This window comes from Pleurodeles waltl, chromosome 7 (genome assembly GCF_031143425.1).
Source record: "Pleurodeles waltl isolate 20211129_DDA chromosome 7, aPleWal1.hap1.20221129, whole genome shotgun sequence".
NCBI classification, from domain to species: Eukaryota; Metazoa; Chordata; class Amphibia; order Caudata; family Salamandridae; genus Pleurodeles; species Pleurodeles waltl.
In genome coordinates, this window is record NC_090446.1 from 804,650,105 (window position 1) to 804,676,526 (window position 26,422).

Here is a 26,422-nt window from a genome sequence, read left to right on the forward strand (position 1 = left end):
TGATACCCCTTTGGCAAAGAACCACTGAAAAGGATTTGTTGCTGCAGAAAATAATGTAGCTGGAGAAGCTGCAAAGTCAATCTGATTGGCAATGCATCCCTGGGTGCTCAGTATTGGGATTTGGCTATCTGGGCACCTTTCACATGACAACCAAGAGTCCAGGACTGGTGGGACACCTCCTGGGGGTGGTTCAGGACTCACTCGGGCTATGCCCCTGTGGCTCTGAAGAAGAGGCCAAAACACAAGCCCTTGGAGTCACTCTGGTAGTCTTGAGGCAAGTGAAGATGTAGGACTCAACAACATGCCTGACTTCTGAGGATTCAAGGCAGATTTCAGGCAGCAAAGCAGTCCTTTCAGGTACAGCAGCAGCCAGTCAGAGTGCACAGGAAGTCACAGCAACAAGCAGTACTCTGAGAGTACTTACGCAGGTCCAGTGGTGAACTGAAGTGTGGGTCTTAAGTTCCTATTTTTAAACACGGGCGCCCTTCTTGTGGAAAGTGGGAAAAGCTTCTGGAAAGGTTCTTTGAAGTGCATGGAATTTCATGGCTCCCCTGCCCTGTCTCCAAGCTGGCTCCAATTACAAGGTCCTTGTGTGATGGCAGAGCACAGGCTATTTAGTTGCAAGTGGGGCTGTGCTCAGCTCTGCCTGCCCAATCCTGCCAGCAATTTGTCCATTGAGGTACACCTAATACCTCTATTGTGTGACTGTCTGAGAGGAATTCATAAAGTCTTACTTTCAGCTACATGCAATCATGTAACCCATGGCAGGCTACCTGCACAAAGGGCTAAGGGCAGGAAAATCCCAAGTGTGATGAAAAATCTGACTTCATCTTTAAATTACAATTTCATAGATACCAAACATGACTGAATAGCTGCTCTCAAATAGGAATTACAGCTTAATAAATATAATGAGGAATCCCTAATGTTATTCTATGGTAGGGGTAGGCCTCACAGTAGTGTAAAATGAATTTAAGAGTTTTTCACTTCCATGGCATCTGAAACTTAAAAGTACATGTCAAACCGTTTAATTACAGAGCACTCTGCCCCATGGGTCACCTATGGCTCACCTTAGGGGTGACATTTCCAATAAAAGGAGAGTTTAAGGCTTGGCAAGAGGGTTTAAATTTGAAGTAGAATGGCAAGCCTGGGAAATGTTTTAAAGTTCTACTTAAGTTGGTGGTGCAATAAGTGCTGCAGGCTCGACAGTAGAATTTACAGACCCAGGTTATACAGTGTACCACTCTAAAAGGGACTTAGAAGTAAATTAAATATGGCAATCAGGTGTAAGCCAACTAAACCATGTTTAGGGGAGTGAGCCCAGGCACTTTAGAACTGATTAACAGTTGTAAAGTGCACAAAGTCATAAGGCCAACAAAAACAAACTTCAGCACCAAAAATTGAGGTTTGGGGGAAGACCACCCAAAGGCAGACAAGTCTAACATACACAATATCGAAATTAGCAAACTGTAAAACACCAATCATTATTTTAGATTTGTAAATATTTAAATTTACGAAGTTACCCAGTAATGCAGGAATACCATGGAAAATATACATCTATGACCACACATTGAAAAGCGTTCTGAATATTGGTACAATGCATAATACACCTCTACAAATTGAATCCTCCTTAAGCATTCAAAGAATACTTTAAATGTTTTGGACAATTGAATAATAGATTGTCAGCATTTACCTCATCTTGATAACTAAGTACTTCCAGGATGCTGTTAAGCAAATCAACACAGTACTTTTTCTCCTTAACCTGTTGTTGATCTTCCTTTTTTTGTTCCAGCCATTCTTTTAGCTCTTTGGTCATCAAAGGAAGCAAAATGTCTCTGCATTCTAAAGTAAGAAAGAACCCATTAGGAAAAGAATAATAAATCACATTGTTGAATGCTACTAGAAATTAGATGTGAAAAATTTGTTAGAAGACATTATTAATAGCATTTGTAAAGAACATCTCTGCGTAGTTTTTAAAAATGACTAAACACAAAAAGGGAATACATTTGTCAGGTACAAATTAGTCTACACCTTCCCTGAAGAAAATTGTGCACCATTACAGTAAACTTTGAACAGGGCGAAATTTGTCTTTCATATTGATCTCAATTTTAGGTTGGAGGAAAGAGGCTAATGCCTTTATTTAAAAAAGTTTGCCTCTCTATTCCAATGTACTCACTTTAAAGATAAATTGAAGTAGGGATCCATCCTGACAATCCCATGATTAAAACCTCATCTTTTCCCCAGTTCTGCAAAGAACATACAACGTTGGACTCAGGGAGTGCTGTTCAAAGCTTATTTCTAACATTAGCTACCAGGGCACAAGAAAGAAGTGGAGGATTATCCTTGATCCATCAACTGACAGCTACTGGGATCTACCTGTGTCTAACTTCTTGGGTCTTAGGAAGCCGTAGCTTCCTTGTCTTCCGGCCATGCAGACAGAATTGATGGCTATGTCTCCATCATTTCTTGAAAGCAGGAGACAAGAGTGCCTGCTGCCCAGTATCTAGGAGACATGTTTTAGTACATTGATTACCCTCCCTTGGGCACATAGAAAGCCTGGATCTATCCTCTAGTTTTCCCTTCTCTCTTGCATATTCTTATATGGCAATGTAATCCAAGTGAATAACAAGAGCAGCAAGACAAAGGTATTGGTTAGAACTACTCCATTCACTGCTGCACATGGACCATAGCCCAAGGTAATCACCGGAGTTTCCAACATCACTGGGGCACTGCAGTTTTTTAGTTGGTCATTAGTCTCATGGTTGTGTACACAACCCTGAGGGTTTTTTGGCAGAACAGTACATCAGTGTGATGGAAAGGTTATCAGCATGCTGATACACACCACTGCCCCTCCATGCCCTTGTTGTCTCCTAAATTAAAAGTAAAAACTACTGGAAACTAAGGTCGGACAAAGGCACAGGGTGTCCTTAGTGGAAATGAAAGATGAACCCAAATTAAAATCATATTTTGCCACATGTTTCAAACTTGTGACAACTACTGTTAATTGAGAAAGCCTCCCACTACATAGTATATAGGGCATGATCAAGATGGTGTAAAGAAATTAATTTTAAAAATGGGGCCGTAATCAAGTGCAACCATTTACTATATTGAAAAACCATCACATTTGCATTTGAGTACTTCATTTCCCTTTCATTCATGGATCAGCTGTCATGGGCCCTTAACACTTCTGGCAAAGCCTTGATATGAATGTTGTTGAGTTAACGTGTCAATAATGAATCTGTAGCAGCTTCAATTAAACAATAAAGTTGCACAGAGTAGTGTGTAAAGCGTGGTAGATAGAAAAGTTGGCGCTTTCTGGTCCTTTTTCTGCAGTATCATAGTGAGGTGTATCAGTCAGCCAGAGGAAGGTTGAAGAAACCATTCACTGTGCTTGTAGTCAATAAGTTGAGATGTTCCCAACCTGAGAATATTTGCCTCAGTTGTGTTTTATAAATAGTACCTCTCTGGGCCACCTTTTGTCGTGTTTACTTTAATGAACCTTCCTCTGAATGAGCAAAGCACAAAAGGCTTAAGACAAAGCCCATAACCAATAAATAGAGGCCTTTTTATCAACTGACTGAATCAAAGCAATTTGGGACTTTGAATAACTGGCCTAAAGCAGTAATGTTATAGCCTCTATTAAAAGTTATTTTATAAACAGAGCTAGCCACTGTGAATTCAGTAATTGTATATTAACATGACTTTGTAACCATAAATGAAGAAAATATCAGAAATCTCCAAAATATATTTGTAGAAACTGAATTACAGAGGTAGTGGCAAGCCTACAGTGGAAAATTTGTGCAAACCAGCACATTGGCACTGACATCATAGATACAAATTAATATGTTTTCATGCCTTCTTTAGAATTGGCATAATGTTTTGTAGGGGCTTGTGCCAACACGCACAATTAGCAATGTTAGTATGGGCACTTTTATTACAAAATCCACATGCACATAGAGACAGTCTTGATCTGTGACAGGCATCACTGATATTATCATTGTAGTAGTAGTGTAGTGAAGGGCGTGTCCACTTGCACAGAAGCATCTGATCACTGGAGAAACAGGCACTGAATAAGCCAATAGGAATGCATTAAATATATTAACACATAGAATAACAGTGTTAGCACACTAAAGCCAGACACAAAGGAACAGGGAAGTGTGCAGTGAAAGGAAGGGCGAGGGACAGAATGATGTGGAGCAGGAAGTTAGAAGCAATGGAGTGGTAAGAGAATGGTCATCAGGCAAAATGTGGAGGAAACGATGGGTAAGGTGAGAACAGATGTTGAGCATGGATTTGGAAGTGATGGTGAGGGCGAGAAAGGATGGGGAGCAATGTAAGAGGGATGCCTAGGTGTGGAGAGAATGTGCAGGGACAGGAGAGCTGGAAAGGTTGGCTCAGAGAAAATGTAGGTGGCAGAAGAGAAGTTGAAGGAGATATCAGGAGGTGAAGCAACTGCAAAGGAGCATGACACAGAAGAGAGGGAGATGGGGAGAAGGAATAAGGAACCACACACACGGGAGGGCTGAGATGAGTAAGGAGGAGCGGACACTTCTTGGAGGCTTTATCACAGCATGATATCATGAGAAGCTGCAGGCAGTTGGCTTAATATTTTAAATCTCATTAAGTTCCGGGAAGTATTGAATGAGGAGCACACACTCAGAATCGAGACTGTAGCAGTGAAGCTTTGCATATGAGGCAGCTGTTGCTTTGGCTTAAGCAAGGCTGGTACGAGAGTCGACAGGAAGTCTACTTCCTGGTTAACACTGCCTGCATCAAACCAGAGCAAGTGTCAATACACAATGGAATGAAGGGAGCAAGGGGAGGAAGAGTGACAAGGAGCAATACATACAGAAAGGGAGTGGGAAGGAACAAGCAGAAGCATTTGCACTGCAGCGAGGACTGAGACACTTGGAAAATGGGAAGGGGGAACCAACACCATGAATGACACACACACAGGGTAAGGAGGAGCAAGAAGGAGTGGAAGTATCACAGGAGCGACTGTGGGAGAGAGAAAGGGCAGAAGGTGCAGTAGTACACAGTGAAACAAATAGGAAACAAGGAGGGTATGGAGAAAGAAGGAATGGCACACAAGGGCTTGAGGGGGAAGGGAGCACAATGCAGAGGGAGCACAATATAGAAATTATGTCAGAGAACTTTTACACAGGGGAGGGCGGGCAGAAGCAGACGCATCACAGATGTGGTGATGGTGAAAATGAACAGAAGATACTTAGTTGTAAAATAGTCTCTCTTGCACATCAATGCAAGTACTCTACAACAGCCAATCGCATAATGTAAAAGCATTCCTCTGGAGGGGACAATAGGTGGTGAACAACGTTGTGAGCCAAAAGCATGGCTAAAAGTCAAAATGCCAAGTCCACTCTCCGAAGTCCACTCTATGTATATTACAGATAAAGGGTTAACTTGACACCAGTGCTCGCAAAAACCCAGACATAAAAGTAGAAGTCCTCTGTTCTCATTGGAGGTCCAAACTAAGGTATAGCAAAAACTGAAGGGCTTACGGTTACTTTTTATTTGACATGTTGTATTGTCACTGTCTTAAGGCGTCTTATGCACTGTACGATTTTACTGTTTCACTGATCAAATGAATGTAGGGGAAGCCGTTCATGGTGAAATTACAGCTCCCCATATCGGACACCTCCTGAAATACACAGCATGTTGCAAAATTAATATGACACATGCCAGAATGAATGTACTAAGTGTCAATATAAATATGATACCTGGCAGAGTGAATCTGACTTGAACCAAAACAAATATGAAACCTGGCAGAGTGAATATACTACTTAGTGATTAATATGAATAACTCGCACTCCAAATTGAATTAGAGATATACTGAAATATATATCAATCATACTGAAATAAATATGGCACACGCTGTAAACAATAAAGCAATCACTGAAATAAACAGATTATTCATCAAAAAGAATGGGGCATTTCTTGAAATGACTGACATATGCCAAGAGGAATATGACATACATTGGAATGAATATGACAGATTGAAATGACTATAAGGTACTGACATGAAAATGTATTATTCTGAAAAGAATATAATGTGCAATGAACATTCCATTTATCAAAGTGAATATGGTTTGCAATGAAAGAAATATGATACACATTGACATGATTATGATATGTGTTTTAAAATGGTATGATTCATGTTAAATTTAGTTTGATGTGTTAATATGAATGAGACATCCATTAAAAGGAATATGACACATGCTAAGATGAATATGACATGCATTTAAATTAATATGAGCCCCTTCAAAATTAACTCAAAATGCCCTAAACTGAATATGACCAATGGACCAATGCTGAAATTAAAATTAAACTTGTCAAAATGAATATGTTATGCTTTGGAATTAATATGATACACATCAAAATGGATATTACATATATTGAAATGAATAGGAGCTATGACACATGTTAAAAATATTATGTCGGGTTTTAAGGAGAATATGACATCAATTAAAATGAATATGACATAAGTTAAGAAGAATATGAAACACTTTGACAAGTATATGACACCTGGCGAAGTTAATATGCCCCATATCAAAATGAATATGACATTCATTAAAATGAATATGACACTTTTTGAAATGAATATGACACTTTTTGAAATGAATATGAAACTATGTGAGATAAATGTAGCATGCTTTGAAATGAAGAAAGCACATACCAAAATGAACACAACCCATGTGTAAATGAATATTACCCCATTTACATGAATATGGCTTGCATTGAACTGATGTTGATTTGCTTTAAAATTAACATTACATATTGAAATTACATATTCTGAAAGGATATGATATGAACAAAAATGAATTAACTAAAAATAATACATGTTTTTTACTTTGTGCTGCATTTAGGTTTTGCCAGCTCTAGGACTCTGAGCACTTTACCACTGCTGACCAGTGCGAAAGTTTAAGTGCTCTCTGTCCAAATTGTATTGATGATTGGTTTATCCACGATTGGCATATTTGTTTTACGATAAGTCCCTACCATAGTGCAACATGTGTGCCCAGGGCCTGTAAATCAACTGCTACTAGTGGGCCTGCAACACTGATTGTGCCACCCACATGAGTAGACCTGTAATCATGTCCAGACCTGCTACTACAGTGTCTGTGTAGGCCATTTTAAACTGCCATTTCAACCTGGCAAGTGCACCCACCATCCAGGCCCAAACCTTCCCTTTTACTACATGTAAATTACTTCTAAGGTAGGCCCAAGGCAGCCCCATGGGCAATGTGCAGTGTATTTCAAAGGTAGGAGATGTACTGGTGTGTTTTACATGTCCTGATAGTGAACTACTGCTAAATTTGTTTTTCACTATTGCAAGGCCTGTCTTTTCCGTAGGGTAACATGGCGATTGCCTTGGAATATCTTTTAAGTGTAACTTCCCATTGGGAGCAGATAGAGATATGGAGTCTGGGGTCTCTGAACTCACAAATCAAAAATACATCTTTTGGTGAAGTTGGTTTTTAAATTGTGAGTTTGAAAATGCCACTTTTAGAAAGTGGGCCTTTTATTACTTAACCATTCTGTGTCTCTGCCTAGCTGTGGAATACATATCTGAGTCAGGATGACAGTTGGTCTGTTTGTGAGTTCACTCTGAACAGCCACATAAAGGGCTCTGAGATGTGCCATGCTTATCCTGATGGGTCTTCCTGAGCTAGAGTGGTAGGTGGAGCTGACACTTACACCTGAAAAGTCTGTGTCTGTCCTTATACAAAACAGTCTCCAACCCCCTGGAGTATGTCTGGGGCCAGGGGAGGAATAGCAGGGTCTTGTGCACTAGAAAGACGTCTTTTTTAGGTTTTCCTACTTCTAGGCAGAAATGGGTATAAGTACTGGTCCTTTGACCCCACAAATTTATGTTGCTTGCTGCTTCTGTCCTGGGAGTGAAAGAACTGGACTTTGCTTTCTACATCCTGCTTCCAAAGGTTCCCTAAGGGCTTGGACTGAACTTGCCATCTGTTAGGAAGTCTCATGGACATCAAAGACTTCATCTGCCAGCACCTGGGCTCTCTTGCTGAGAGCCCTAACTTGCCAAGTGGTGCCAAATCCAGTTCCTTGGCCCTTGGGAGTGAGCTCTGGAGCAACCAAGAAGAAACCATGTACATCGACTCCAGAGCGACTTCAGAATAGGTGCCGCTGTCTGACTCCATGCAGCTGTCTAGACCCGAGCCAAGGTCTCCACTGAGTACAACGACCAAGACTGATGCCGCAGGCCCATCACTGCTGCAGTGCCTCAGAAGTACAACCACAGTGTGGGTCCCAAGTGCAGGGTCATTGATGCTCGTGACACCCAACTCTGACTCCACCGCAGCACCTGTGGCACGATGGTGTGATCATGACACCGTGAAGTTGACGCCTTATCTCTTGACCTGCTGGATTAATCGAGCCCACATTGTCAAAAGGAACTGATGCCTCGCCACTGATGCCACATCACCTTCTCTGCAAACGTAAGGAACCAATACCTCAACTTTCCAGCCTAACAGAAAGGAACCAACGCCTCCCTTCCCCAGTAGTAGTAAGGCACTGACACCACACGACTCCAGTGACGCCTCACCTCCCTGACTCCGTGCAAAGTTTTTGTTTACTCATTTTTCAAGGTACTGTACCTGGGGTATATGCGACTCCGTGACCAGCCCACATTCCCACTCGAGTGGCGTTGGACTATTGGAAATGACTCCGTCAAGACATCGTGATAGCCCCAGTTGGAGCTATTGTGTTTCTAAGTGCTATACTAATATTTAGGGCCTGATTACGAGTTTGGTGGTTGGACCGCTAGACTGCCATGTTGGCAGTCCCAAAAAGACCACAGCACTGGCAGTCCCCATAACACCATATTATGGTTCATACAGGCAGGACCATCATCCATCAAGCAAAAAAGGCAGACTCCCAAGCAAAAAAGGCTGACCACCAGTGGTGCGGTGGCTTGGATTTAGGCAGTCTGACCTCCAGTGCCATCAGCACCGTGGCCAAACATCAAGAATACTACAAACACACAGTTGCTGTGGTGGTCAACCACTGTGGTCCAAGTTCAGCAAATTAACGGATGATTTCAAAACAACACAGCTGACACACATCGGCCAAGTGGACAGACCAGCAAAGGACACTATAAAACACATCCCTTCACAGACCACAATCCTTTGCATTGCCACTGCAGCACAGCAAGATAGACCACACATCATTTTGTCAATTTTTTGTCATGTCAGCCCTTTTTCCCCCATCCCATTTTACACCTTTCACACACATTTTTCCCCATATTCACCTTTCTTGTTTACTTAGTCACTGTCACCCTCCTTTAATTTCCAGGCATGTCACAGGCCAAAAACCCATGATTTTCAGAGGATGAGTTGAGAGTCATGAGGATCATTAGAGTAGAGCCACAGTTGTTTGGAGCCTAAGTCAACCACACTCCTCTCAATAGGGAAATTAAAATGTGGGACAGGATAGTCAGCAGAGTGATTGCTGTATTCACCATCCTGCGCACAAAGGAGATCACTAGGAAGAGGTGGAACAACATCAGGGACAAGGTCATTTCCCTGGTCACCAGGCAGCAGCTGGAGGCCAAGAAGACTGGCGGTAGCCCTCACTGTGCCCTGTAAGACTCTTTCCCAGTGAGGAGAAGGTCTTGGCCATCCTGCATCCTCAGGGCTTGAACGGAATAACTGGGGGAGTGGAGTCTGGCAAGTCACAACACAAATATTTTCACAAAACTGCAATGCCATTCAGGCTCACATCTTAGCTGTTGCTACTATCTTGTTCATGTACCTCAACAAAATTCAATACCCAGATTTTCTGAGTTGTAACACTGTCGATCTTTATAACTGGATCCAATATCACAGCTACCAAGGCCCATCACATGCCATATATCAGAATGTTGTCTGGGAATCTCACAATAAATAAAAACACATTCCAGGTTTCATGGTATGTTCCAAAATAAAAACATATGCTCAAACCTAAATGCAGCCTGCATACAGATATGTAATACCAAACATTTGTCAAGTGTTGGAGAGTAGAGAGAGTGGCCTGACTGCAACTCCCTGTACGGACTGTCCCAGTATCTCTAAACACCATCCCAGTGGTCACTTATCCATATACCCTTGTTTGTGAACTCTCAATTGAAGTGTACTCATCTGGGAGGATCCAATTTGTCAAGTGTGTATAGTTGAGGGAGTGATTGGACTGCAACTCACAGGAGGCATTGTTTCAGTAACTCCAAACACCAGCCCAGAGGTCACTTGCCCAAAGACCCCTGTTTGTGAACTTTCATTGAAGTGTACTCCCTTGGGAGGATACCATTTGTTTAGTGTGTGGGGTGTAGAGAGTGATCTGACTGCAAAGCACAATAGACCTAGTTCCAGTAACTCCAAACACCAGCCCAGACGTCACTTGCCCAAAGACCCCTGTTTGTGAACTTTCATTGAAGTGTACTCCCTTGGGAGGATACCATTTGTTTAGTGTGTGTAGTGTAGAGAGTGATCTGACTGCAAAGCACAATAGACCTAGTTCCAGTAACTCCAAACACCAGCCCAGTGGCCACTTGTCCAAAAACGCTAGTTTGTGAACTCTCAATTAATGTGTACTCACCTGGTATAACATTTGACAAGTTTAGTAGGGGGAGTGACAACACTGCATCTCCCAGGAGGCACTGTTTCAGTAACTCCAAACACCACCCAGTGGTTACTTGTCCAATTACACCTGTTTGTGAACTCTCAATTGAAGTGTACTCACCTGGGAGGATACCACTTGTCAAGTGGTGTAGTAGAGGGAGTGACCTGACTGCCACGCCCAGGAGGTGCTGTTTCAGTAACAAGAGTGATCTGACTGCAAAGCACAATAGGCCAGATTCCAGTAAATCCAAACATCAGCCCAGTGGTCACTTGCCCAAATACACTTGTACTTCCCCAGCACCATATCCCAACTGATGTCAAAACTGCAACAAGAGAAGGCCTGACTGGTTGCTAAGTCACATCTGTACTGATTGTGTGTGAGCAATTTCAGGTGCTACAATCATGAAGTGGCTGTCTCATTGTTGCACTTATGTCCCGTTCCCTAATAGGAGACTTAGCATATCCAAACCGTCCTTGATTATTGATGACGATTGGGTCTACATTTGGTAGGCCACATGTCCATACATGCACAGGGAAGACACTTTCCGTACCCACCAAACCAGCCCTTTTATTATCACTCATGTGTATGGGTGGAGTCTTTGCTATGGTAGTTGCCTGCAGGGACTGTATGCATTGAGTCAATTTTGCAGAGTGTAAATGTGTTTGTCCAGTGAGGCCTAAGGAGTTTACCCTTCAGAAACCACATTGGGGAGTGGTGTTTCATTGTGGCTCACATTCCAGTACATGTTGCTGGAGCATGGGCTACCTGATGTCAGTAGGCTTGCTTAGTCATTGTAGGCCTTGAGCAGGGTAGTGGGTTAGTGTGCAGACAAGTCCAAAAGTGTGTAGTAATGTACCTGTACTTATTGGCATGTGTGCTTCACACTTGCGGTATGTTGACAAAGTGCCCATTTTAGGCTTGGTGATTCTAACATGTATGTGACACAACCATTTAGGCAAAAATTTGTGTTTGTAATCGCTTGATTTATCTCTTGCATCCATACAGGTAAACACCCATCAAAAGAAGGAAATTTGGAGAGCCATCATTCAGAAGGTGCAAACGCTGGGGGTCCATAGCCGGTGGAGAGCCCACTGTTGCAAGAGGTGGGAGAACCTGAGACACTAGGCCCCGAAATTGCAGAGGTCCAGCCTGAGCTGTCCTCCCACTGTGGGCGGGGCGTACATTGGTGCATGACCCCCCTAAGGGACTGCATTCTGGCAGTGACATAACCACACCTTGATGGGCGATTGAGGGGAGCACAGCAGCCACAAGGGGGTGAGTACAGGCCCCTGTCACATAGTCACGTTGATGTGTTAGGTTCTGACATCTCCTCCTAATGACTGAGGATGGGCCATTTCTGACACACAAGATGAGTAACTGTTTTTGTAGATATGTAATTTGGTGCATACTGATGTGCCTTGCCTATTAGCCCAGCGACACAACTGAGTACAATCCACAAAACAATTGCTCTCCATCGACAACACAAGGCTGTCTACAGTGATCCATCCAGTAAGGTTTGTTGTTGTAGTGGGTCTAAATTATATGCAACAGACCACTACTCCTCAGTGTTACAGCCCAAAGAAAAATAAGTGGTGAATCACTGTCCTCAGCCATTTGTCTGGCTGAGTAAGTAAATTAGCGTCCGCTCCCCAAGGCCACTTGTTTTCAGTGTGTGACGAGTGCTGGTGCCTCACTACTGTCTGTCGTGTGAAGGTGGCCATCATACATGTGATAGAACATACATTGTTCTTTGGGTGTAGCTACAGATCAAAACTTTCCTTTGGTAAGTGGGAAATGTCCATTGACATAATTTATGGCCTATCACTTTGCCAAAATTCTGTGTGTCAACATGTTAACATGTATCCCATTCACTTTTGATAAAATGTGTACACTGCTGTTTCATGCATCATTTACCTGTGTTCAGGGGATGATTTCTGTAATCCATCACATTTAATTGCATGCCAACCTGTCTTTGGAATTGGACATATGCAATGGGTCTACATTTCGTGTGGTGCCACAGACAGGAGTGTGTCACGGTTGATTGCTGCCTCACACATACCTTCACCCTTCATTGCAGGTCATTTGGCTGGGTAGCAATGAGGGACATGACAGGTAGGACTAGAGTTTTACACACAATGTCCATTTTCATGCCACTGATGTGGCATCATGTGGCAAAGTGCACTGCACATGTGAAATAGGGAAGATGTGTTACCTGATTGTTGGAATGCATCATGGAGTGACTTGCAGTTATGTTGGAATCACATGTGGTTGGGTACAACCATTCATTGACGGACGTCTGGGTTTGCAGGACCAAAATGGAGACAGTGGTGTAGCTTCCCATTGGGCAACATGTTGAGGGCCTTCTACAAGTACTTGCAAATCCCTGGGCCTCTACAACATACAAAGGATTAATGGCATCTACAGATGCAATCAGACTATGTCATAGTAAGGGGTGCCAAGTAGTAGTCTAGATTTCCCTGGGACTAGCTGATTCATTGTGTTGTGTATTTTAGAGACATATCTGCCTGACAATTTGCACATTTTGTTTACAGTATACATTTCCTTGCCAAATATGTATATATCTGAGCAACATTAGTACTACCTCTATGACTCCATTAGGACAATTTACACATGGTAAAGTGTGAATTGTTGATATTTTTCCAGTGTGACATGAGTATTTCCATGTCACCTCCTTCAGGATACTGTACGGCTGTCAGCAACATGGTAGGAGTTTGGAGCATCATTTCTTAATGTTGTGTCATAGTGTTTGTGACACATAGATGTCTGTGTGACCTTGTGTGGGATCTGTTGGAATGAACTTGGCATTGGCCTACTAGTATATGACAACAGGTAACAGGTATGCTCCACAAGGCAAAGCATTAAATGTGATATGGTCTCCTACATGTTCAATGGTTACTGAGATTGCAGAACTTCACCCATGCAATTGGAGTTGTCTGAGATCCTGTTTTTCCTGTGGGTAACTGTTGACAGTTCATGTGGCATGCATGGTACATGTAGGAGCCACCTTGATGTAGTTTGTTGCTGGGGCTTACTTGATGTCATGGTAATGTTTGCTAATCACAGCTGTTGTTCAAGTGTGATCCGTAACTTGTGGTGACCCGTTTCCCCTTTGCATTTGCAGCATCATCCCAGGCAAGTGAAGGAGACAGGGTGCAACCAAGTGGGGAAGCATCTGGACACAGTACCTCCAGTCATGACATCACTGACATGGAGGGATCCAGTGGCCCAGAGGGTGAAGGGAGTGCTACAGAGGACACAGGATTGACCTCATCATCTTCATATTCTACCTCCAGTGGCCACTCCTGTAACATCCTTGTCAGCCACCCCAAGTTCTTTCACCACCCTCCCTGTTGCTTTCCACCAAGTTGGCCATGCCCTCTCACCCAAGAGGGTTGGCGTCTCCTTTGCCCCAGCCACCGCAACACCAGCCCCTGTTACCCCTGCTACCCTTAGTGAAAAGACTATTGACCTCCTGAGGAATATCTTTGTGGAGCAGATTGCCATTGTGAATGCCATCCATGGGTTGGCAAGCCAACTTCAGCAGACAAATGCTTTCCTAGAAGGCATTCATAGTGACATGTCTGGCCTACAGAGATCTTTTCAGGCTCTGCCTCCTCGCTGATGACAGTCATCCACCCCCAATCCTCCCTCCCACCACCTCTCTCTTCCCAATATAAATTCCCTATTCCCCTACCAGTCCTAAGCACACAGACACATCCGCATGCACCTACCTCAACACACACAAGCAGCAAACATCGACACAAACACCACAAGACACACAGGAATGCAGGCACTCGGCATTTACCCACAGACACCAAATCAACCACCATTTCAACAGACACTGCCACACACCACATCCACCATACCCCCAGAGACCACCACAACACCCACAGACACATCCACCACTTCCACCATACCCACAGACACCACTCCAACAGACACACACACATCCACCACCCCGTCATCACCCAGAGCCTCCTAAAACACACAAATGCCCACACCCACACACACAATAGACACCACCCAAACGCAGGCATACCTCACACATGCACACACCCAAGGCATCTATACCCACAGACAAGCCCACCACTCCACCAACCTCCAAATCCCCAACCCCTTCTGATGACTCTACCTGTTTGCTCAAGGAGAGTATTATTTTCTACTTTGCCCTTTCCCTGTTACCTCCAAATACCCTCACAAACCCAAAAGGCCCCCACCTACAGCCCAACCTATCCCTTCGACATCTAGGTCCATGCTGTTGCTGTTGTGTGTGCTTTCTTGACTTGCACTTACACATTTGGCAGATAGGCATGTCACTTTGCTCAAATATTGTTTGTCCCTGAGATACATGAAGGGCCAGTTCCTGTGCAAATGCAGTTCAAGGGGCATGTGCACAGTGAAATGTGTCCCAGAGCAGTCTCCTTCCATGAATGCTCCTGATGCTGCCATCCCTATTCTTCAGGTATTGTATGCATTGTGAGCTGTGGATATTTGTATCACAACCTATTGTGCATCCCATTGACCTTCCATTGTGTTGCAATGTGGGTGTGCTGTGTCGGTCCATCAATGAGCAGCACCTGCTGCAGGACGTGTGTGATGGCTCTATGGCGGCACAGGCTGTGTGACACAGCCTGTAGGTGAGTTGCTTTGTTTATTCTCTCCGTTTCCACCTCCTGGGATGTGGTGGTTGGACTCCCACAGACACGTTGGCAGTAGGCAATATCATCATGGTTTCCAACGGAAGCACTGGCTCCATTGGCTTGTTTGGCTGGCCTCGCCACTGCGGTGGTCTGTGCTGCCTGGTGGTGCCGGTGGGACATCGGCGGTCTTTCCTCTATGGGACTGCCAACATCATAATACGGTGGTGGTCAGACCACCAAACTCGTAATGAGGCCCTTAATCTTTGAAAATTTGTATCTTTGCTTGTGTATGTTGGATTTATTGTCATTTTGGTCTTGTTTTATTCAGATAAATATTGGCTATTTTTCTAAACTAGTGTAGAGTACTTTTGTGGTGTTTTCACTGTGTTACTGTGTGTGTGTGTAAAAATACTTTACACATTGTCTCTGAGATAAGCCTGACTGCTCATGCCAAGCTACCAAGGCTGTGAGCAGGGATTATCTTGGCTGTGACTCCCTTACCCTACTTGTACAGAGTGCAAACCACTGCCAACTAGAGACCCCATTTCTAACACCTCCCTTTACCTCTATGTGCACATTAAAAAGTGTGTTACTTGGAAAAATACTTACCTGTGTGATAAAGTATTGTGTGCCAAATGTGGAAATACTTACCTGCGTTGTAAATGGATGCATGTAATGGATGCGTGGTAAAGGCTCTTTACTTGTTTTATATTCTGCTAAATGTGTGGTATATTCATTTCAGCTAATTCATTTTAGTACAAATCATAGCCTTTGAGAATATGTAATATTACATTTAATATGTAAAATTAATTTTAAATCAAATTAACATAAGGTGAGTGCAAGCCATATTCATTTAAATAGCGGTCATATTCATTTAAGCATGGCTTCTGTTCATTTCGATATATGCTTAATTCAGTTCAAAACATGCTACATTTATCTCACAGTTTCATATTCATTTCAAAAAGTGTCATATTCATGTTACAAAATGTCCTATTATTTTTGATGTGGGTAATATTAATTTCACCAGGTTTCATGTTAATTTCAAAGTGGCTCATATTCATCTTTCATCTCAATGAATGCCATTCACTTCAATGGAGATCATATTCAATTTAACACCATTCATAATAATTTTACACAAGTCATATCCATTTTAACATAGGTCACATTCATTTCAATATATGCAATATTTATTTTGCTGTGTATCATATCAATTTCAAAGCATAACATATTCATTTTGCCACTTCTCATTTTAATTTCAGCATTGGTCATATTCAGTTTAAGACATGTTGACTTCATTTCAATGGAGCTCATATTTCAATGCATGTCATATTCATCTTCGCATGTGTCATATTTGTTTCAATGGATGCCTCATTCATATTAACACATCTTAATTTTACCATGAATCATATCCATTGCAACATATATCATAATCATGTCAATGTATATCATATTACTTTCAATGCAAGCCATATTTATTTTGATCAATGTCATGATTATTTTAACGTTCCCAATTTTCATTTGAAAACATGTCAAATTCATTTCAATGAAGGTCATACTCATTGCAGCTCATGTCATATTCATTTTAACATGTTTTATAGTGCTTTCAATCAATGTTATTTGTATTTCAATGAACGACATATTCATATTAACACCTGTCATATTAATGTTAACCTGCAATTTATCAATCTTAACATATATCATATTCATTTGAATATGTGCCATGTTAATTTCAAGGCGTGCCATATTCATTTAAAAAAATGTCATGAGTATTTCATCTTGAGTTATACTCATCTGAAGGCATGTCAGCTTCAATTCAGTGGGGTTACATCAATTTAAACACGAACTGTATTCATTTTCAATCATCTCATATTCATTGCCATCTGGGTAATATTTATTTCAACACAATTCAAATTCATTGCAACATGTTTAATGTTAATTTCAGTATACATTATATTATTTTCAATGTGCTTTACTTTCTTTTGAGAATATAATATATTCATTTCAGTACCTTATATTCATTTCAATCGTCGTATTCATTTCAATGTATGTCATATTCCTCTTGGTATATGTCAATCATTTCAAGGAATGTCCCATGAATATTGTATTTGTTTCAGTGATGTTTTTATTGTTTACAGTGTGAGCCATATTAATTTGAGTATGACTGACATATATCGGAGTAGATTTCTCATTCAATTCGGTGTGTTATTCATTTTAATCATTAAGTAGCATATTCACTCTGCCAGGCTTCATATTTGTTTTGGTTCAATTCAGATTCACTCTGCCAGGTATCATAATTATTTTGACACATAGTACATTAATTCTGGTGTGTTTCATTTTTATTTTTCAGCATGCTACTCATTTCAGAAGACGCCCTATATGGGGAGCTGTAATTTTGACATGAACGACTTCCCTTATGAATGCATTGTGAACTATTATTCAAATACTTGCTAATCATTTTAAAGGAACTGTTTATTTACGTATTGTATGTTTACTTGTATATTTTTGAATGCATATATAAAATAAAAAACTAGGTAACAAATCGATTTGGTGGCATACCAGATTATAGTAAATAGAAGGAATAACTGGCAGCGAATTTATACTATTATCGCTGAAGGTATCAACGACATAATGTGTCAGAAAACTAATGTACACATGCAATGAAAAAAAATATTCAAATATTTGCATATAAATACTAATAACAACTTTAACCTGGACACGATGGCCGGCACGTCACATTTTGGCTGTTTACATTCAAAGGAAGTATATGTAAAGAGTGGTGAAAAAGTGTGTTGGTTATTGCATCAACCTTAAAATCAAAAACAGGATAATCATGAAAGCTACTTTCTAGAACAATTGTGGCTCCTTTGTGAATGAGTTTTCAAATGAATAACAAATTACATTTTGAAAAGCACTATCCTGAGAGAAACTGGTGCAAATCATTCTCAGTTCAATGCTTTTCACGGTATAATGTTCAGCTATTCTAAAGAAACAGAAACATAAACATTTTGGAAACAAGATTCTTTTTTCCCTATAAATAAAGCACACAAACATACTGCATGTTTTGCATAGTTCTCAGTAAATGTGGTTCGAGGTATGATTAAATTGTCTCCTATTACAAAACAATATATGTTGTTCAGTGATGTCTAGCTGTTTTTTGTTGCACCAGAGATTTTTCAGCTCTTTAAAGTCTCTGTCCTCTATTTATGTTATATGGTCATGTTATAAAGCAATGTTTTTATAGGGGTCAAGTCACTCTTTGAAGTAGTGCGTGTTCCTTTCACAGATTAAGCTGAAGACCCTCAAGCATCAGCCTATGTCATTGAGTGCCAGTTCTAGGATGCCTTCAGCCTATGACCCCACTATTATTATTATAGTGAATATTGCTTTCTGTTCTTTTTGAGACAGCAGAGGAATTGTGCCCTCTGGCTCTTATTCTTCAAACATTCTTCATGCTGGAGTCTTTCCTGACTATAAGGACCCATACTGTAAGCTGTGGGAACTTTAGGGCAGAATTCTTCCAGCTTACCTGCGGGATTCAGCAGGGATTTTCTCTTAGCCCTGCCTTATTTATTTTATATGTTGCCACCTTAGCTAAGTTGGTAAGGCCCTTCGGTTTTCAGGTGGTGTCCTAGGCAGACGACACCCAAATTGTAATTTCCATAGCTGACAGCATGCTGCAGGTGGCAGAAAGTTTCAAACCCTGAATGTCTGAAATAAGCATTTGGATGAAAGAAAACTGGCTAAAATTAAATACTGGTATAACGGAGATTCAGATTTTTGGGGAACAGACTTCTATTTGGTCAGATCTTTGGTGGCCGGAAGTGTGTGGTCCTTGTCCTCATCCAGTTGGCTGAGCAAAAAAACCTAGGGATGTTTTTCGACAATACTCTCACTTTTAACACCCAGGTTAAGAGTCCCTGTTTTTACTTTATTAAAATCTTAAGAAAAGTGTTCCCTTTTATACCAGTTGAATTGAGAGTGACAGTGTTTATCGCATGCCTCAGATCTTGCCTCGACTATTGTAATTCTTAGTATCTAAACATCAACAAGTCTGCTTTGAATAGGCTCCAGGCCTTTCAGAACGTGTCTGCATATCTGGTTCTGGATGTACCTAAATGTGACTTAGTCAGGGAGGGCATTCGTCCCTGCAGTGGCTTCCAATCAAGAAACAAGCCCTTTGTCTGGCACACAATGCTCTCCATCTCCAGTAGTCTCTGGGCCTGGGAACAGCTTTTCAGTGGTACATCCCTAAGAAACTACTGAAGTCCTCTTCTCTTAGAAAGGTAACTGTACCTCGTTTTCAGAAATCTAGCAGGGGCAGACGCTCTTTTCCAGTTACAACTACCAAGCTGTGGAATACGCTACCCACTCAAATTGCAAGCTTAACTTCCCATGCTTCTTTCCGAAAGCATATGCATATGCAATTGCTATATTCCCTCCCATGATGGCTGTATCTCTGCTCCCCTTTCCTGGAGTCCATTTTCCTCCTGTGCTGGTTCTAGAGCTTTAATACATCCGGGTATAATGTGATGTACAAATACTACTACTACTCATGTGAACCAGTTCTCCGAAATGGTAGCTCCTAATTGTGAGTTGCCAGCACAGATGCTTCTATTGGGGGTTAGAGGTTTTTGACTTTTTACTGTGAGACAGCCTCCTAGTAAGGGACTCCCCCACAGTAAGCTCATGGTAAAATGGACCACCAGTGGCACCTTGCTAAAAGCGGGCAGACATCAAAGGAAAGGTCGGCTCCCGTGAAAGCACCTGGAGGTGCTGGCCGTGCAGGGAGCTGGCAGGAGTGGCTGGGGGTGGGCTCCCTGAGCCGCTCCCCAACAGCACTCACTAGACACCCCCCACCCATGAGAGCAGCCAGGGATGGGCTCCCCGTACTGCCCTCCACCAAGGATGCACCATGACAGGGTTGTCCGGGTGGGACTGGAAACCCTTCCAAAACACGAGGGCAGCCAGGGGTAGGCTCCCCGCACTGCCATACAATGAAGCCAGCACTCGGGGCTGTTAGGGTGGGACCTGGACATCCCCACACCATGAGGAACGCAATGGCACAAGCCGCGTGGAAGGAATCAAAGCGGCTCTCCCCTGCACAGCAAGAGAGCCACTGTAATCACAAATGCATATGTCCCACAAAGCCTTGCCAATCCCAACGTCATTCTGAGCTGTGTGCTCAGCCTGTGATGGCCCCAAGAAGATGGAGTCACCCCCAACCAAATGCCCATTGCCAGGGGAAGCTGCAGGGACAGTGTAGCATCCCACCAACACAACGTTTGTGTCCCCACCCTAGGTTGGGTGGGACAAAGGAATCATAACCCCTCAAGGGTTCCAACGTACTGCCAAATACAAGTTTGTGATTGTATCCTCTAAGGGTGTAGGATGGTATTACACCAGATTAATCAAGGGTATGATGTTACACCAGGGTTATCTAGGATAATTAAGAAGTAATCTTTATTTTTTTAAGTATTTAAATCTGTCTCTATATGTTTCTTGTATTGCTGATTTGCATAATGAGACTGATAACCAATCTCTTGAACAGTAGATGTGCCCTATTTGCCATATTTTGGTGGTCTCACTCTACATTATAGTCACATATTGCATTGGGATACCAGGGATAGTTTTGCCATGTGGGTTGTTGGATTATATTTCCCCTAGGGGGAGACATGAGAGATTATACAATGTCATCCAATGGTAATTCCATCAATTTGTGTATATTTGTGAGTTGTTGCATAGGATTGAGTAGTGTATTAAATGTAATATTACTTTAGCAAAAGAAAAGGCACAGATTGCACAATCATTTATTGAGTGTCATGCTTGTGTGCTCGTGAATGGGAATTACCAGCCCACACCACCTCCCTTGAGTAAGCCTTGAACTTCTCTGCAACGCTACCCTATGAGAGTCAAGCGCTACAATAGTGTGTTTGGTTCCAAGTGGTGGTCGGGTACGGACCCATTACTTGTGCTGGCCACACAACAAATGACCCACCTTCTGACAGGGTGCAGGAGTTGGTGATTTTTCTTAAGACTACCCCACCTAAGTATGCTGAGATGATGAGTGTATGTTCTGCGACTGTTTTGATGAGGAGGTGTACTGTGCATGTCAGTGCCTTAGTTTTCATTCACATCATTCTCACTATGAAGCTGTATAGCTAGGTGTGATATAGATGTGATGTTGTATCACACACAACAGTCTGAATTGGGATGATGCTCACAAGGAAAGAGAGGTGTAGTGTGGTGTGGCATGATCTGTTGGATATAGTGGTGAATGATTTGGTACTGTGTGTTGTATGACAAGTTATAATATGTGGTTAAAGCTAGGCCTTCAACAGATGCTATGAATTGTGTCTTGACTTGTTTTACTTCACAAACCACATATGAGTGAGGTGAATAGAGGAAGATGCCTGCTGTTAGTATTTATTGTCAGGCTTGGATGGGCTCATCCACGGTTGTTCTTGATAATCAAAAACTGTTGACACCTTGGGTGAATATACAATTGTGGACTAAAGACTGTCATACTGACTCCAAATAACCAATATACGAGGGCAAACCAAGATACTAGAAGAATATCATGGTGTGGCACAAACTAGGCTTGGTAATGATGTACCACTGACAACAAGTATAAACATTGAATATATACCAAAAAACAGCCTGCCACTCTCCAATGAGGAGAAAACAGATGTAGCTTATGTGCCTCAAGACTTGGGTGTTCTAAAAATATGGTCCAAACATGCTACAAAAAACAAACACCTCACAAAACACAGTCAAATGAAAATTCCTATTATACATCAGTGTCAGTAAAAAAAACCTTCAGTGTTCCCCACAAGTGAAGCAACGCACTTGAAACCATGTGTGAAGAAGACACTCAACAGGATCACCTACAGTGGGTGCAACAAAGCATATATATAACTTGACACCAAAAGGATAATGTAAAATACCTAAAAATGTAGCTGCCCTAAAAGACAAGGTCTGTACAGGGTACACGTGAACATGTATGCATACACGTGTATACATGTGCAGGCTGTGCAAGAAAGACTGCTGTCAATTTTAGCTTTCTGTTTATATATAGGTAGTACAGTGGCATATAGGAACTCAAATACATTGGTTTTCCTGGTGAAGCCTGATAACCCAATTTGGAATTCACAAAGAAATGTTCCATTTCTGGCTGAAGTGTACATCTATAATGTCTGAACTATTTTGTACTTTTTCCAAATTATTGTTATATCATAACTTTTGATTGGCATGAGGTATTACAAAAATTGACAAATATTTTACTACCAAAATGTACCTCCTAAACACATGTCCAGAACTAGTTTTATTGTATATTTATTCATTTTTTACTTACAAATTGACTATATTTCCATAAGCCACTCTTAGGAAACTCATGCTTTGAACTCCCCTGCTGGGTTGGTGTTCCACCAGAATATTGCTTCAAAAATATTGTGCTACCATAATATCATGAGCAAAATATCAAGGATCCATAGATCCACAAGGCAAAACTTTATAAAAGTTTAGGTTTACTTTACTTAACTCCACTGGTTGTTCTTGATGATAAACATCATCAAGGTGCGTAGACGTGACGTTAAGAATAATAAACCCAATCAATAAGGTAATCAGCTGCCTTTCTCTGATACGTTCTCACAGAAGATAAAGGGAACGCATGCTGGCCTTTAGCGCTAGTCACCACAGGCAGGCAATGGGAATTTCAGGTCTTGGAAAGAAGAAACCAGACCTAACTGGGAGGAGCCTCCCTTAGATGACAAGTCTCGTCCAATGTCCCTTCAAGCAGACATTTTGATAGTTCGAAAAATGTTGCTCATGGGATTGGACTGCTCCTGGACTGCTCTCTAGAAGTATCAAGGGGTGATGTGTCACCTCTTGATTGAGTAGGAACTCTGAACATTCTAGTGCTCTCCACCTCCCTGACTGGAATAGTAGGACACTCTGGATGTGTACTTCTTTGACTTGCTGTATCTGTCTGCATGGGTGGTAGAACTAGCTCCTCGTCTCCCTCATGAAGCCAGTAAGAGGTGGGCTTGCTGGGGAATCCCATAGAAATGAGCATCTGTGGGCTAGTCCTGCCTATGGGTGCTCTAGCAGTAGGTACTATAGAATTCTTCTCACACAGGCGCCCTCAAGTAGCAAAATGCCCTGGGTGTTAGTGGAGTGTAGGCTGTGAAGTATGGTCTACCTTGAGGAATATGAAATGCTGCTGCAGTCGGACCCCTGGTCATGGGACTGCCAAGGACTGGACAGTAAGGAAGACTCAAAGCTGTTTCAGTCTAAATATGTTAGTTCCAGTATGCAGAATGTCCAGAACAACAGAAAGCATCAAGGAAAATTGTAAAAAAAACTAATTAGAGGCCAGGTGATCGCAAAAGCACACTCACTACTGGTAGTTTAGGTGCACCATCAGCTGCAAAAAAAAAAACATTCCTACTTGAAAAGTCTTCTCAAGACCGGAGCTATTGGTAAAAGCGCAGCTACTTGGGCATAGTGCAGATGTGCTCTGCAGACAATGCCCTAAGTGTTCATGAACACTTGCTCCATCATCTGACTGCCAGGGCCAGGTGAGTTCTAAACCCACCCCGATAACAAGCAAGAGCATTGCACTGTTCTGTTAATTCAAGAAATAGCAATAGAAGTGGGGGAAGCCTCCCAAAAAACTCTCTCCAGCTTTAAAGAAAAGTTCACAACTGGGCATTGATTTATTGAGCGTAATTTGTTGTATTGCTGAGTGCTGCGTCTATCTCATAAGCTCCTTCCTGAGTAAGGATGAGACTGCTTTATGTCTTTACCCTGCAAGTCAAATGCTGAAATGGGTACGCGCTTCGAGTTGGGAGTCTACATTACTGGGACCATAGGACATCAACTCGAAAGCTTGATGTCCAGTAACTTCTGTTTGCTGCAGGGCACTCCAACCTGGATTTCTCACTGAATGGGACAGCCGGTGTGGCCATTAGAACTAAAAATGTTTAGGCTGTTCATGCAAAATGCAGAAACAACATCCACATGTTGTGCCATCCAAGGACTGGGAGGTGCCCACTGATGGCACTGGAAAAATTCTTATGACCATGAAAATCCCCAAAGACTTGTCTAACAATTTAAAATAGAAAGTCCTCACACAACCTTAGGACACAGGCCCACAAGATGTCGGTCACCCATGAATCATGATTGATGTTTTCATGGACATATAAGTAACAGGACAGCTTTAGAGTGTTCATGGAAGGAGATTTTGACAAATGAAGGAAAACAGCAAAACAACATTGATAAGACACAAATGCTCCCTGCATGGTCAATGGGAGCATACGCCTGCCCTGAATCCCCAACTACATGTGAAACTAATACCTGACTTTCACTTTGGCCCTGGCTTCATGCTAATTACGCATTTGTGTATGAGCCCCAGGCTGTCACTGACAATGTGAGGTCCTGGACCAATCTTGTGACCTGGAGGGGCCTACCAAATGCGTCATTATTTAAAGCAATGGACCACTGTCCATTTCCTGAGAACATCCGTAAATCAGTGGTGGCAGCATGTAACGTTTTGTAAATTTATACAGTGGCCAGACATGTTTCTCTGTGTCAGTGAAAGTGTTAGAAATTGGGTTATTAGTTAACTGGGGTGTGAGGCCTGGTTGAGAAGCAACCACAATCCTAGTCTGGGTAAGGCACAAGCAACCCCAAATTAACCTGCTCTAACACCCTGGTAGCTTGACACACAGCAGTCAGGCTTAACTGAGAAGCAATGTATAAAGTATTTGTGCAAACGTCTAACTGTAAATCAGTAAAAAAAACACACAAAAGATCCCACAGCAGGTTAGAAAAACTGAGCAAAATGTAATAAATAAAACAAGACCAGAATGACAATAATCCATTAAGTAGAACCAGAGTTATGAATTTTTAGAGAATAAATTGAAATATAGCACCAAAAAGCATCAAGCGCCAACCACGGATATCGAGTCACACTGGACCAGGTGAAAGTCAAAAGATTAAGCCAGCCATGATGGGTCGTGGGTTGGATACAGTGCCAGGTTAGACCTACTGAGGTTTACCATAAATTTTGTGTCAAGAGTCCCGTTTGAGGGGAAAATGTTTACTGGGAGCAAGGAGAGTGTCATTGGCCAGGGTCAGCGGGGCACAAAGAGCAGGCTGGGCATCACAGATGAGTGGGCTGGAGCCTCTCTTTGGAGAATCATGCTGGTAGACAATGCTTGCTGTGCAAAGAGATGTACTTGAGATGCCGTGCGCGGATTCTCTGTGCAAGCGCCACAGTTGTGGTTTGAATGGGCCTGTTTGCGGTCCCGAAGAGCCCACAAGCGTGCACTAATGAGCTATAGGGCCACACCAGTGGCCCAGGACCTGAGGAGCACCTTTTGGGGGTCAGAAACTCATTAAAGATGGGTCCAGGAGCTGTGGGGAGCCTGTTATGTCCCTGAGGCTCAGATCAGGAGGCCAGCTGATTAGCCCTTTAAGTCACTCTGGGATCCTGGGTTCAAGATGGAGGTTACAGGTCCAGTTGTTCCTTACCAGGCAGAAGGGCAGCAGGTAGCTGGTCATCGCAGCAAAGCAGCAGCTCCTTTCAAACAGTAGTGCAGCAGAATGAAAGTTCCTGTAGGAGCACAGATATCCTTCTTCCTGGCAGAGCATCCACAGGTCCAAAATTGTGCTTAAGAGCTGGTGTCTGAGGTCCCCTTTTATAACCTGGTGCCATGGTTCTGGAAGTTGGAAGAAGCTTCCAGACAGTGTCTTTGAAGTGCCTGGAATTCCCTACCTCCCCTGCCTTGGCTTCACGCTGACCGAAGTGACGATGCATGATCGTTAAGCCCTTTAAGTGGACGTAGGACGCAGCCGTTCAGGTGTAAGTGAGAATGGATCAATCTCCTCTTTCCCATCCTGCCTGTGACGGCCCATCTAGCCACACTGAAGCTCCCACTGTGTGTGGCTGTCTAGGAGGAACACACCAAGCCCAACTACCAGCTACACCCAGCCATGTGATCAGAGACAGGGTGCAAGGACCACATGGTAATTTTCTAAAAGTGGCATTTTCAGAATTACAATATAAAATCTGATTTCACCATAAGTTATGATGTTACATTTTGATTCCAGAGACACCAAACATG

General features: G+C 42.4%; 1 protein-coding gene across 1 annotated transcript in view; it reads right to left on the bottom strand.

Annotated features, from left to right (window-relative positions):
• Positions 1-26,422, bottom strand: part of DOCK2 (dedicator of cytokinesis 2) — a 2,133,690-nt gene that overhangs the window by 1,296,203 nt on the left and 811,065 nt on the right. The window contains exon 26 of the mRNA XM_069199340.1: positions 1,691-1,839. Coding sequence (XP_069055441.1) covers positions 1,691-1,839 — 149 coding nt within the window. The remainder of the gene's footprint in view (positions 1-1,690; positions 1,840-26,422) is intronic.